This window comes from Oryx dammah, unplaced genomic scaffold (assembly GCF_014754425.2).
Source record: "Oryx dammah isolate SB20612 unplaced genomic scaffold, SCBI_Odam_1.1 HiC_scaffold_27, whole genome shotgun sequence".
Taxonomy (NCBI): Eukaryota; Metazoa; Chordata; class Mammalia; order Artiodactyla; family Bovidae; genus Oryx; species Oryx dammah.
This window is the reverse complement of record NW_024070211.1, coordinates 105015006-105027269: the sequence shown is the minus strand read 5'-3', so window position 1 is coordinate 105027269 and position 12264 is coordinate 105015006. Positions and strand designations below refer to the sequence as shown.

The 12264-nt window shown below is 35.8% G+C and overlaps 1 protein-coding gene across 2 annotated transcripts in view; it reads right to left on the bottom strand.

The window, feature by feature from the left end:
• LOC120854866 (sodium channel protein type 2 subunit alpha) overlaps positions 1 to 12264 on the bottom strand; it is a 149304-nt gene that overhangs the window by 47127 nt on the left and 89913 nt on the right. For both annotated transcript variants that reach the window (XM_040229255.1, XM_040229254.1), the window contains exons 12-14: positions 10374 to 10721; positions 5955 to 6087; positions 1481 to 1719 (exon numbers count right to left, since the gene is read on the bottom strand). In XM_040229255.1, coding sequence (XP_040085189.1) covers positions 1481 to 1719; positions 5955 to 6087; positions 10374 to 10721 — 720 coding nt within the window. The remainder of the gene's footprint in view (positions 1 to 1480; positions 1720 to 5954; positions 6088 to 10373; positions 10722 to 12264) is intronic.

The window sequence follows — 12264 nt, the reverse complement described above, 5'->3', positions numbered from 1 at the left end:
TTAGAACCAGATTGACTGGCTTAGAAATAGTTCTGTAACTCCAACCAGGCTGATGGTATTCAATACTTGGGCTTGTGTTAGAAATACCAGTTAAGAGGCATACTCCTTCTGCTTAATGAGCTGTCAGTAGGATAGAAGTTGCTAGAACACTGCCATCAATAGAATATTCAGCCAGAGATGAAAGAAACATACTGGGAAAAAGCTGGCAAGAAGCTAACTCCCAATGACATTGATTGAGAATTTGAATCTAGACAGATTAAAACCTGGAGCTATGCCCAAATGGACTTTAGTTACTTGATGTAATGAATTATTTTTAAAAATTTATTTTGCTTATTTTTGCTTAAGACCATTTGAGCTGTTTCTTAATACTCATCTCCAAAAAGCTTATTTTATCCCTTGCTCACTTTTTTACAGATAATGTTGAGGTGATTCCTACATATATGAAAAAATTTGGACTAGGTAACATTATTGTCCTTTCCTAAAGTTCTGTGATTTGGGGGCATAGCTTAAAACAGTCTCTGAAATATCTTTTAGAGTCTCTGATATAGTATTTAGAGCTTTCATTGCTCTGTCAATTTCTCATGGGTATAGATCCCCTCACTGTAAAATACAGACATTCATAGTATCTACCTGAGGGCTGACTTGGTGGTACCTAGAAAGTGGGATTTTATGTAAACCATATGGCACAATGCCTGATACAAAATAAGTGGTCAGCATATATATTGTAACTTTATCAGTTAAGACCTATCTGGTTATAATAGAACAATAATGGTTACTTCAGAGTCTAAAAATATTGTGTACCATCCTTCAGAATATATCATTTACTATCTATATAGAACCTGTCTATATGCTCATTTATCAAGGTGGGAGGTTCATGAGAACTTAATAAACCTCTTACATTGATATCAATATATTTTTGTTACCTGAATTTATTCATTTTGACTTTCATTTCTATCACTCTACCATGTAGCCATGAATGTTAGTATAGAATTTTAAGTTAAAAAATACGCAGAACTTAATCATTGATAAATTCCTAAATGTATAGGACAAATTCAAACAGAAATAATAACCTCTATATGATGTTTCTTCCCTTAAAACTCCATCTACAGGAATGAACAGATATTTTTAAATTATCTGACTTAATTTGTTTGACAAATGTAAACATGTCTGAAAGAGTCTATTCTAAATACCTGAGGAACACATCAGCATTTTACCATAGATCTATGTCCCCTATAATTCAAAATGATCTTTTTAATGAATTTATATTTAATTCTAAGTTAAACTATAAATAAAATCTTTGACTCTTTTCTATTGCTTAACTGAAGCAATATAATTTGTTATAAAAAAAGTAATGCTGAACTTTTGTTGCCCAAGTAAATATGGCCAATTAATTCATATTTAATTTGAGAGTGATATGTGAAATTCATTAAAGTAACCATAAACTCTTTCAATGAGCAGAGTAACCCTCAGTGAGCCTTACCAGGTTCCCAACTGATAGCACACTGCTAAATTGCTCCGTCATGGGGTAGTGCTCCATGGCCATGAACAGGGTGTTTAAGACAATGCAGATGGTGATGGCCAGATCAACAAAAGGGTCCATCACAACCAGGTTGACAACATGTTTCACCTTTAACCATGGCTTACAGCAGTCCCAAATCAAACACATGTTAGCAAATTTATACCAGCACGGTGGGCATTTCTGTCTGGATTCTTCAAGTTCTGGAAGAAAACAGAATACTTATGAAAACTGCTTCCTCCTTTTTAAGAAGCCTTTGGTTTAAATTGAAAGTGACTCTTAAAAAGTTCTGAAGTTGTTAAAAGGCATTATAGGTTAATTTGATAGTTGAGCAGGAAAGCACTGATAGACTAGCTATCATAAAAAATGTGGAAGGGCTAGTAAACTTTACAAATGTATCTTAGTTAAACATGGTTTCCAAGATTCTATCTATAACATTAAACTATCTGATAATTATCTTCAAGGCTACCGTAAATTAATGGGTAGGACTTGTGTCGAGTATACTTAAACGTCATCTATGTTTCAGATAGAGCACTTACATTATGAAAGACTTCTCTCAGGAGAAGTCTTTAAAACCTTTATTAGTCATGATGAATTTCAGTTTCCTGGACTAGATATGTTTTTTGGGTATTTTAATGAAAGACTTTTGTCAGTATCACCAATCTTAAAAGTTTCTGGTTAAACCTAATTAGATAGAGCATTATATATTAAACTCAGCAAGACTCTTTCCCGCCCCACACATTTCTTGATTTAACTAGATGACAGAAAAGAAGAGGAAATATCCACCCTAAGAAAGTGAGATCCTCACTGTTTCACAAAATGTGACGTAAAAGGCAAGAGGATTTTAGATGTAACATATGTAAAATCAATACATTTTCATGAAACGCATTTATGTTAATGTGTTAAAATAAGAATCACACCAAACCTATGATGAAAGATTTCATATAAAAGCACATTTACTGAAGAAAATAGTATAATGATTTCAAAAAAGAATTTCAACTAAATAATAGGAGAGAAAAGACAGAAATGCACAGATCTGTACGATGATGCTCAAAATACTGAAAAAGTAAAGATTGGCAAAGAATTTGGGAGAATTAGAAAGTGGGAAATTATTTATCTACTATTTTCCTTTGGTATATTTATCTCAATCAATTACTGAGTGAGAAAAGGATGCAGATGTTGTTTTCTGCCAATATCACACTCTATCACTTGCTCAGCCAAATGTGAGATCTTATTAGTACTGATGAGCACTAAAATTGAGGAAAAAATTCTTTGTTCATCAATAGCATAACTGACTCTGGTTGGTCAATTTAGTATTCCTACTGTGGCAACTGGAATCTCTCTCCAAATCTGGGACAGTTTACTAGGAATTAAACTTTTTAAGGGAATTCATAAAATGGACAAACACTACCATAGGTAGTGATTTTTGCTTTGCTGATAAACATTTGCTACTAATTTTATAAAGTTTGTTATTTCACTAAAGTAAATTAATTTCCTGATTATTTTTCACAGAATTCCATTAGTAGCAGATTCTTCAATTGTGTCCTTAGATACTGAAATACTTTAAGTACCCAGTTTATTTCCATTTCTCTTAATATATAATTTTGTAAACAATAAAGAATAGTTAAGTTGTAAATCAGAAGAAAAACATATAGTTTTTATGTGCTGTTTGGTAGATGCTTTTAAGACTCCCAAATAAACTCATATTTATACTGAAGATAAAAGGACAATATCATTTACAGTAAATAACTAAAGAGAACTGATAAAATCTCTTTGCCTATGTACAGTCAGCATAAGTATTTTTTAAAATGCTACTTGCAATTTAGTAGATAAAGAGAAGCAAACGGAAACTGTGTGGAAAAAAAATAAGAGGAAAGTTCAAGAGGGAAGACACAGCCAGTGCTGCTCATCTTGACACCAGGAAAAAGTGGAGCCGAGTTGTTAAGTTCTAAAATAAAATCATTCAATTACTCATGCCAAAAAGAAAAAAGAATTATCACACTTTGAAACAAAACAAAGCACTCAGGAGAGAACTACAGCCACATCTCCATTATTCCTGGGTGGGGCATCCACACTGAGACGCATTTACAATTCAGTTTAGATCTTTGCTGGCTTCCCTCAACTTCCCAGGGCTTCCTCCTCACCTCCCACCATTCCTCCCAAAGATGTGACCAGGAAATATTTCCATGTGGTTTTTGCATTTTAAACACCTGAAAAGGAAACAATTCATTTCTGTGTATCTCCTACGGTGTCATTAAGTAGGAGGCTATTCATAACCCTGGACAATGGAAACGGAGCTGTAGTTCAAAAGAGGGAAAACAAAAGTTGTCAGCGTGGGTCAAGAAGCCTGGTTGAAAAAAGCAAAGGTGAACTAAAACACGATTAGACTTATAAGAAAGAATCCCTAAATAAACAGATTATGCCAACCTAAGACAGTTTCCCACCATTATCAGGAACCAAAAAGGACTATATTAAAGACAGTTCTAGTTGCCTGTGTGCACTATGTAGCTAACAACCAGCCTTGATTAACGCCAGATTCAAAGTGTTTAGATATAGTGAATAAAGAAAAGTATGCTTTGCATTCTACACAACCAATGAAAAATAGAATGAAAACTCAGCCATGTTCCTCACAAAAATATCAAGTTAAAAGATCTGCAGATAGTAAAGCCAAACACTCAGTCTCCTGCTTCCTAAGTTACTCTTATCTTTAGGACATCATTTCACTCTAAGCAATTCCATGAAACACATAATCATGGAGGGCGATATGGGAATGTGTGCATTCATTTTTAACTCTGTATCTTAGTGGATAAGTTCAATTTTGTGGTGGTGGCTTGATGTTTTTAAGTAACTTCTTAGGTTAATTCAAACTCAATGCCATCAGTAGTGCAAATTAGTGTTAATTAAGACTTACCCTGTCTCCTTGTCTACTTCTTGCTTTAGGGAGCAGACATGCTGCTGACATCGGTAGCAGAACCACTGGCAGCTTCCTCTCAGTGGTTTTGCTATGGCAAGGAGCAGAAGACCAGAGAATCTTCAAAAGATTTACCTGGAGGGACAGGGAGGAGCAAGCTACTGGCAGCTGGGGGGGAAGAGGGAGTGCAAGCTAACGCAGGCGAGGTTGGGGAAGAACGTACTGAGTTTAATATCCCATAGAAATCAGTGAAAAGATTTCTGATACTGCATTAGGACATTACGAATGTTGGGACTGTCGTAACTGACATGGCTGTGATATATATGGCCATCTATATTGTGAGATTTTCCTGGCTGTGACTCTCAGGTTTTGGGTATTGATATTAAATATCACGGGATCTTTGCATTCAGACTGGAAAATAATTATTCCAAGAATCTATCCAGTATTAATAGAAACTGAGACTAACAGAGAAACACACGCACAGGCTTGTGTTCTCTCTTTCTCATTCTCCATCTTTCTTTTTCCTTCCACACATATACCCACACACACACACTTGGGAGGGGCAGGAAAGGGGGGGTTATAAAGTGAAAGGGAGAGACGGGCAAAGGAGAGCAAGGGAGGATGATAAAATACATTTTATATGAAAGTATTTTCCAAGGTGAAATTGATAGTTGATGTTTGAATTCATTAACAGCACAGAAAGGGATAAACATGTGCATTAACAAAACAATGATAAAGCAACCGATAATACTAGTTATTGACTGCCTTTTACATGCCAGGAACACAGGTATTTTATGGATGAGGTCTTATTTAGTCTTTACAACAATGTTACTCTAAACATCATTATCAATACTTTCCTGATGAAGAAACAACTACAGAGCCACGTATAGACACAGAGCCAATAACTGATCACAAACCAAGCGGCCCCCAAATTCTTTATTTCGGAAAGATAACATCCAGACCTCTTAACAATATATTAATTACTCATATATAATCAGGAACTAAAGAGAAAGCTGTGATATTATTAAACTCTGATCAGAGAGAGAGGCAAAAGTAGTTTTACAAAATTTTGAAAACTTGGCTTCAAAGTGATTAATATTAAACCCTGATTTCCACTTTTTTCATTTATACTTCTGGTTAAATCAAACGAGCTTATAGCTTGAGTCTCAAGCAGTTAATACAATTCAACTGTGTTAGCATCACTATAAAAATAAACATTTATCATTACATTCCTTTTGATGTCATGCACATGACAAGCTTCAACAGTTTAGGAACTTAATCTACCAAGGTTATATTCCAGGTATATCTTGAGTTTGCAGTAGCTTCCTGGAGGCTAAATGTAAAAATCTATATGAAACAACAGAATCCATGTATTGCATGTAGATTTTACTTTTATTTAGTAAAAGAAATAATAATATTGTGGTATCAATTCAGAAAGAATTTAACTCTTAGAATTTACGAAAGTTTTTTAATTATCATTGCCAAAGCATCAACTACCAAGTAACTGCTGTAAGACTTTTGACATACCTTCCATGGTGTTGGTCAAAATACTAGCCATACTCATTGCTCTTTGTCTTGCTGTAGGATCTTCCAAAAGATCCATGGAAACATGGTAAGAACTGGACCGTCTCTTTCTTATTTCTGTTTCAGTAGTTGTGCCCTAAAAATAAAATTTCATATGAAATAACTATTATTTTTAAAGGGCAGCAAAACCCAAAGTGTTCCCGCAATAGGTGTTATTTAGCTAAATATTCACTATGCTTTGTCAGATATAAACAGCTCACTAAGACATTGCTAGAATCATCATTCTTGGGAAGGGTTTGAAAGCCCATCATATTCTCAGAATTCAGGGATGCCTGGGTTTGTGATCAAGATGGACTTTTCTAATTCCTCCAGCTTGGAGCTTTGGGCTGGAGGGATCTTGCTTCTTATGGGATAGAACCTTTTAGCATTTCAGTCAATCCTATCTAGAGCTTCAAACTGAAACATATTAGTCCTTGATTTACTCACATCTTATTAGATCTTTAGATATATTCATGTGGTTTAATGAATGAAAAGAACTTTACAGGTTTCCCTAATATGCATCAGTAGTAGCTCTCCTAAAGTGTGAATTCCATATCAAAATGCTCCTGTTCATTATAGACAGGTACAGATACAGGACTGCACATATGATTTTGTATAGAGTAGATGGGACGAGATGACCTTTAAGCAACCCCATCTTTCACCTTCACACTTTGCCTTTCCCTGATGAGGCTAAATATTTTCAATTCTAAGAGACAACTTTTTTATTTAAAAAGCTTTGTTTCAGAGAGGGGTTATTTTTTTCTCATGAATTTTACTTTTCTTTCATAGTAAAATTAATTTTAGGGTGACCTAAATGAATGTTCATCCTCATTAATGACAATCCTATTAATGGAGTGGAAATTCTGCTTTTGACTATGTATGTATTAGAGGTAACAAGGTTAATAAAATAATGTTAATTACTGATAGCACAATAAAGTAGGTGAACAGTACTCATATTGCTATATAAGGAAAATCCTCAGAGGAATAAAAGTGACTTCTTCTTTATTATTAGCACTCAGACTTGCATTAGAAATGCTTGAGTGTTGCCCCTTTTTTTCTCCTGTGATTGTTAACTTCACTATCAATTGAGTGGAAACTCTGCTTTTGACTATGTATGCATTAGAGGTACACAGGTTAATAGAATAATGCTAATTACTGATAGCACAACAAAGTAGGTGAACAGGACTCATATTGCTATTTTATAAATGAGGAAAATCCTTAGTGAAATAAAAGTGACTTCTATATTATTGACTTCCCTGGTGGCTCAGATGGTAAAGTGTCTGCCTGTAATACGGGAGACCCAGGTTCGATCCCTGGGTTGGGTCGATCTCCTGGAGAAGGAAATGGCAACCCGCTCCAGTATTCCTGCCTGGAGAATCCCAGGGACGGAGGAGCCTGGTAGGCTACAGTCTATGGGGTCGCAAAGAGTCGGATATGACTGAGCCACTTCACTTCACTTCTTTATTATTAGCACTCAGACTTGCATTAGAAATGCTTGAGTCTTGCCCCTTTTTTCTCCTGTGATCACTAACTTCATTGTTTGAACTCCTGAAGTAGGAATAAATTTCTGCCCATATTGAAATTCCGGTGAGTTTTTTTGGAATAGAAAAGAATCAATTCATTATATCATTGCTAAAAATCAAAGATCCCCTATTATGATGTCTTGCCTTAAATTAGAGTTTCAATGCCAAGGGTGGGTTCTCTTGTAAGTGTAAGATAAAGTTATAAAATTTAGTTTAATTATTATTTAGTTAATTATTAAGAATGTAGCATCCTATTAATGTTGCATCAGAACGGAACATATTTTGCCTTATCAGAGAAAGTCAAAGTTTGGAGGAAAAAAAATGGGGTCACTTAAAGGCCATCTGGTCCCTTCTGCTCTAAACAAAATCATGTATGTTATCTGATATTTGTCTATTTTTTAGTGCTAGATTTCAAACTCTCTAATGATATTACCGAGGAAATTCTTTCTTAAATTAAATTGCTTCAATTGAATTAATGTGAAAATGCAGGATATTTTGTGCTCTGGAAGGTAGCATTTGCCCACAGCTGTTTATTTTCTGTTCTTCTTTCTCTCTGCAGTCTTGCAAAGCCACATCTTTGGTCTGCGTCTGCAGCTCCTGCTATAATATGGTGTGGTGCCCTGCCTCACAGCATTTGATTGCAACACTGAAGGATGGACACCAAGCAGCAGGAAACAGATACTAAACTAGGCTTTGTTTAAACTGCCCGAATTTACCTTCAGAGATTTATTCCACCCTCTGTGATAGGACAGGAGTGATAATTACTGATAAACAGTAAATATTTTCTGATGGACTGAAATTCTCTTGTATTTATGTAAAGAAGTTGTAGATTTATTTTTGTGTTCTCCATTAACATTTATCAAGATCAGAAATACTCATACTTCATTATGTGTAAGAACCATGTGGGATGCTTGCCAAAAAAGAAGAAATCACTGATTCCTGGCCTTTTGGTCTGGGTCTGAGTAAATCTGAGTGGGCCCAGAAGTCTTCATTTCTTTCTTTAAACCACTTTCGTGAAGTATTATCAACATGTAAAAAGCTATGTATACTTCACGCTCACAACTTGATGAGTTTAAGGATAAGTATATACCCGTGAACCATCACCACTATCAGTTCATAAACATTTCCATCACCTTCTGCAGTTTCCCTCCACCACTTTATCATTGTTGCTGTTGCTGTTTGGATTGAGAACACAGCATAAGATCTATCTTCTTAGCAAATTTTAAGTTTACAATTCAGTATTCGTAGCTCTAGGCATTATGACATACAGTAGATCTCCAGAACTTATTTATCTTGCATAACTGAAACGCTGGACCCTTTGGTTATCAAACTCAGAGAAGCAGAGGAGAATGATGGCTGCCAGGGGTAGAGGGAGGGGGAAATGAAGAATCTCCATTTTAAGAAGTATCCCAGGGAATTCTGAGGCAAGTAGTCTGATGATGAAATATATCTTGAGAAACACTGGGTAAAAATGAAAGTGTTTGTTTCCTTAACCATCTCTTCTTTTCCATTTGAGAAAATTTAAAGAAAATTAATGGGAGGTAATATTGCAATATGGATAGAATGTAGGTTCAGTACCCAGCATATATGGGGTCAAATCCTAGCTCCATCGTGCATAGGCCTCAGTTTCCTCTCTGTAAAATGGAGATAATATTAATAACTATGATAAAGTATTATTGTGAGGACTAAATGAATTAATGCAAGTAAAGTGTTCTGGACACTGTCTGGTACATAGGCATGATTATTTTTTTAAGAGAAGTTGATATTCTTTTTGCATTTTTCCAGATTTTTTCACAATAAAGTTCTATTTTTATTCATAGTTTGATCTGATTCTAGGATACTTGAATATCTCTCTGGGAGAAGTGGTGGGGAGAGGCCAGGCAAAAAAAGTAAAGATGATCAATGGCTGTTTCTATAATCCAAAGTAAGAAGCTCTTCTATTAGGTGACTGAAAGCTGACTCCATATGATTTTAATGTGACTGGCAGAGCTCATCCAACTATGATGAGTAAAATTTTGCAAAAAAAAAAAATCATACAAAGAAGACTTTAATATGATTTGGTAAACTATAAAGTACAACCAAATTGCTAGAATTTTTTATACTGGCAAATGAAATCTTAAATCTTATTTAATACCAAAGTTAGAAAGCACTTATGTTTTACAAAGGAAATGCCAATAATATATCCCAGTGTCTTGTATTTAGCTGAAACTAAATCCCACTAAGTTCCGTATGCATGATTTATGGCCATTATGTTTATTAAAAAACTCAGGACAGTAATATAAAAATTGAAATCTGCTCTAACAGTTATAACACATTACTTTTTACCAGGTACTTTGAGTGGCTCTTTTACCATATAAATGTACAATGGTCATTTGACTGGGTGCTAAAATGTTATAGCACCTTGACCTGCCAAGAGGAAGAACGTTGTGTTGCAGAATTTAGACGCATTTAGTAATACTGTCTACTTCAAGTGCAAGTATCAAGTTCTCCTTTTAAAGAATTAGAAATAACAAGATGCTTAAGATGGGTATTTATATCATTTCTTGCATTTATTTTGCTTATATTAATTATAAATAATGCATGATAAATTGTTGCTGTATTTTCGGCAAGTTTGATACTGTGGTAATAATGATGGAGGACTTCTCATTATAGTCTATGAGATCCAACCTATTTTTTAATTCATTTGTGGAAAAGTCTGAAAGGAACAATTTGACAAAATAAGTTCATAACTTGACTGAACCGACCCTTGGCCTTTGAAGAGTAGACTCACTAAAACTCATACAGGTGGAAATAGAAAGCCATTCCTGCCTGCACCAGCCACACCTCCCTTCCCAACAGCTGCAGGTTTCACTGGTCTCACCTCTGGTAGGAGCTGCCCAGCAGGAGATGTGAGGGCAGAAGGGCCCCCGACCAGGGAGACCACTCCGTTGCAGTCCACAGCGCTGTGCATCTTCCCGTTCATGGGCAGAATGGGGAGCACCCTGGAGGCACGGCTGGCCTGGCTGACGTTGCTGTGGCGCCGCTCCCCATGTCTGTGTGGCACAAACAGGGAGTCTCTTCTGCTGTCATTGTCCTCAAAGGTGCTGTGCTCATCATCCGCAAAATCATTCTCAGAGCCAATATCCTTGGCTCGGCCTCTGAAGCTGAAAAGGCTCGCCCTGCTGTTGCGTCTTGCAGAGAACAGGGAGCCACGGATGCTCAGTAAAGACTATCAACAACAAGGAAGGATACAAAAACAGATGAACAGAATTAAGTGTTCTGGAAAATATGAGCCAGGACTCATCACTTCATAAAGCTGACTTACCTAAGAAAAGGCACTGGATTGGTGTGATCAAGGGCGTATATGGTAACTGCTGGTGGCATTCTGGAACTTTCTCCTGGGTTAAGCTCTTTTATTTTGCTTTCTCTGTTTCATTTTCATCTTCTGAGCTCTGATTTTCTGTCATTTTCTTCTACTTTACCCATGACTTCAGAGAGTCAGAAGTATCCCTGAAGACTGTTTAGTTTCATTTCTGGCACTCAGAACTGAAATCTTTACTAAACTCTTCTCTAGAAACTATTCTTATTTAACAATCCAATAGAGAGCAATTAAGTACACAACCACATTTAGTTCCTTTGAAGTCAAAACTACACCAGTAAGAGTGCACTAGTGACCACATGACCACACCCCAATGCAGATCTCACCACAGAGAAAGATGAAATCAATCTTGCTAGTAGCTCTGTTTAATTATAGTAACAAGGAGCAATTTCTCCCCTTCCCCTTACATATTTTATCACAGTCCTCATAAATAATTTAAACAAATCAAACTGAAAGACTGTATGATTCATTCTCTGATTTTCACTCTTTTGTCTGTCTCAAGAAATCTGAAGAGCACCATATTTACAAAAACCTGGTTTTCTGGTCACAATCATTTAACAAGTTTCTAGATGGCTACCATGTCACTGGCATCATTCATTTTACCTTGATTCTCAAGCACAGTAGCATTGAGCACAATGAATCATATGCTATTTACTACTGCTGCTGCTGCTGCTGCTGCTGCTGCTGCAACTTCACTCTAGGGAGCACTTGTTTCTGCTTCTCCAATATCCATTTGTCCTTTGTTTGTTGACAGTACCCTGATTATCTTCAAGAAATAGTCTCTGGCAAGACCATAATCCAGGTCTAGCCAATGAGTGTATTCCATGCCTCTGGCCATGGAGACGGTTTAAAAATAGAGAGGGGACTCTGAATGGTCCACTGACAGTAACCAATTTCTTCTGCAACTGAAAGGGGTGCATTTTTTATTGAGGTTGCTAAAAACCACTGACTGTAAGTTCGGAGCCATGGTGGGCATCTTATCACCATATTGGAGGAATCTGTAGATGTGGAGAGATACTTCGCCCTAGTAACATGTTTTGAGCCCTTGAGTCCAGCTGTGCCTAAAGCTACTCATTGATATTATTTTCATGATCTAATTCTCTTTTTTGCTTAAGCTGACTTAAGTTAGATTTCTATGATTATTAATAGAATACCAACCCATCATTTAAGCATTACTAGTTTCATCTTTTTATCTCCAAAGGATTTAAAGCTAACTAAAATTATTATTTTGTACCTATATATATTTTACATTACCTGACTAATAAGTATTCATTTAATTTTATTTTCAGCTAAAGAATGATTTTCTCAGTGACACCTATGAACATCTATAAAATGTCTGTAATCTTTAAATATTATCTTATATGATCTTAGTCATTATTTACAGAAAGAATCA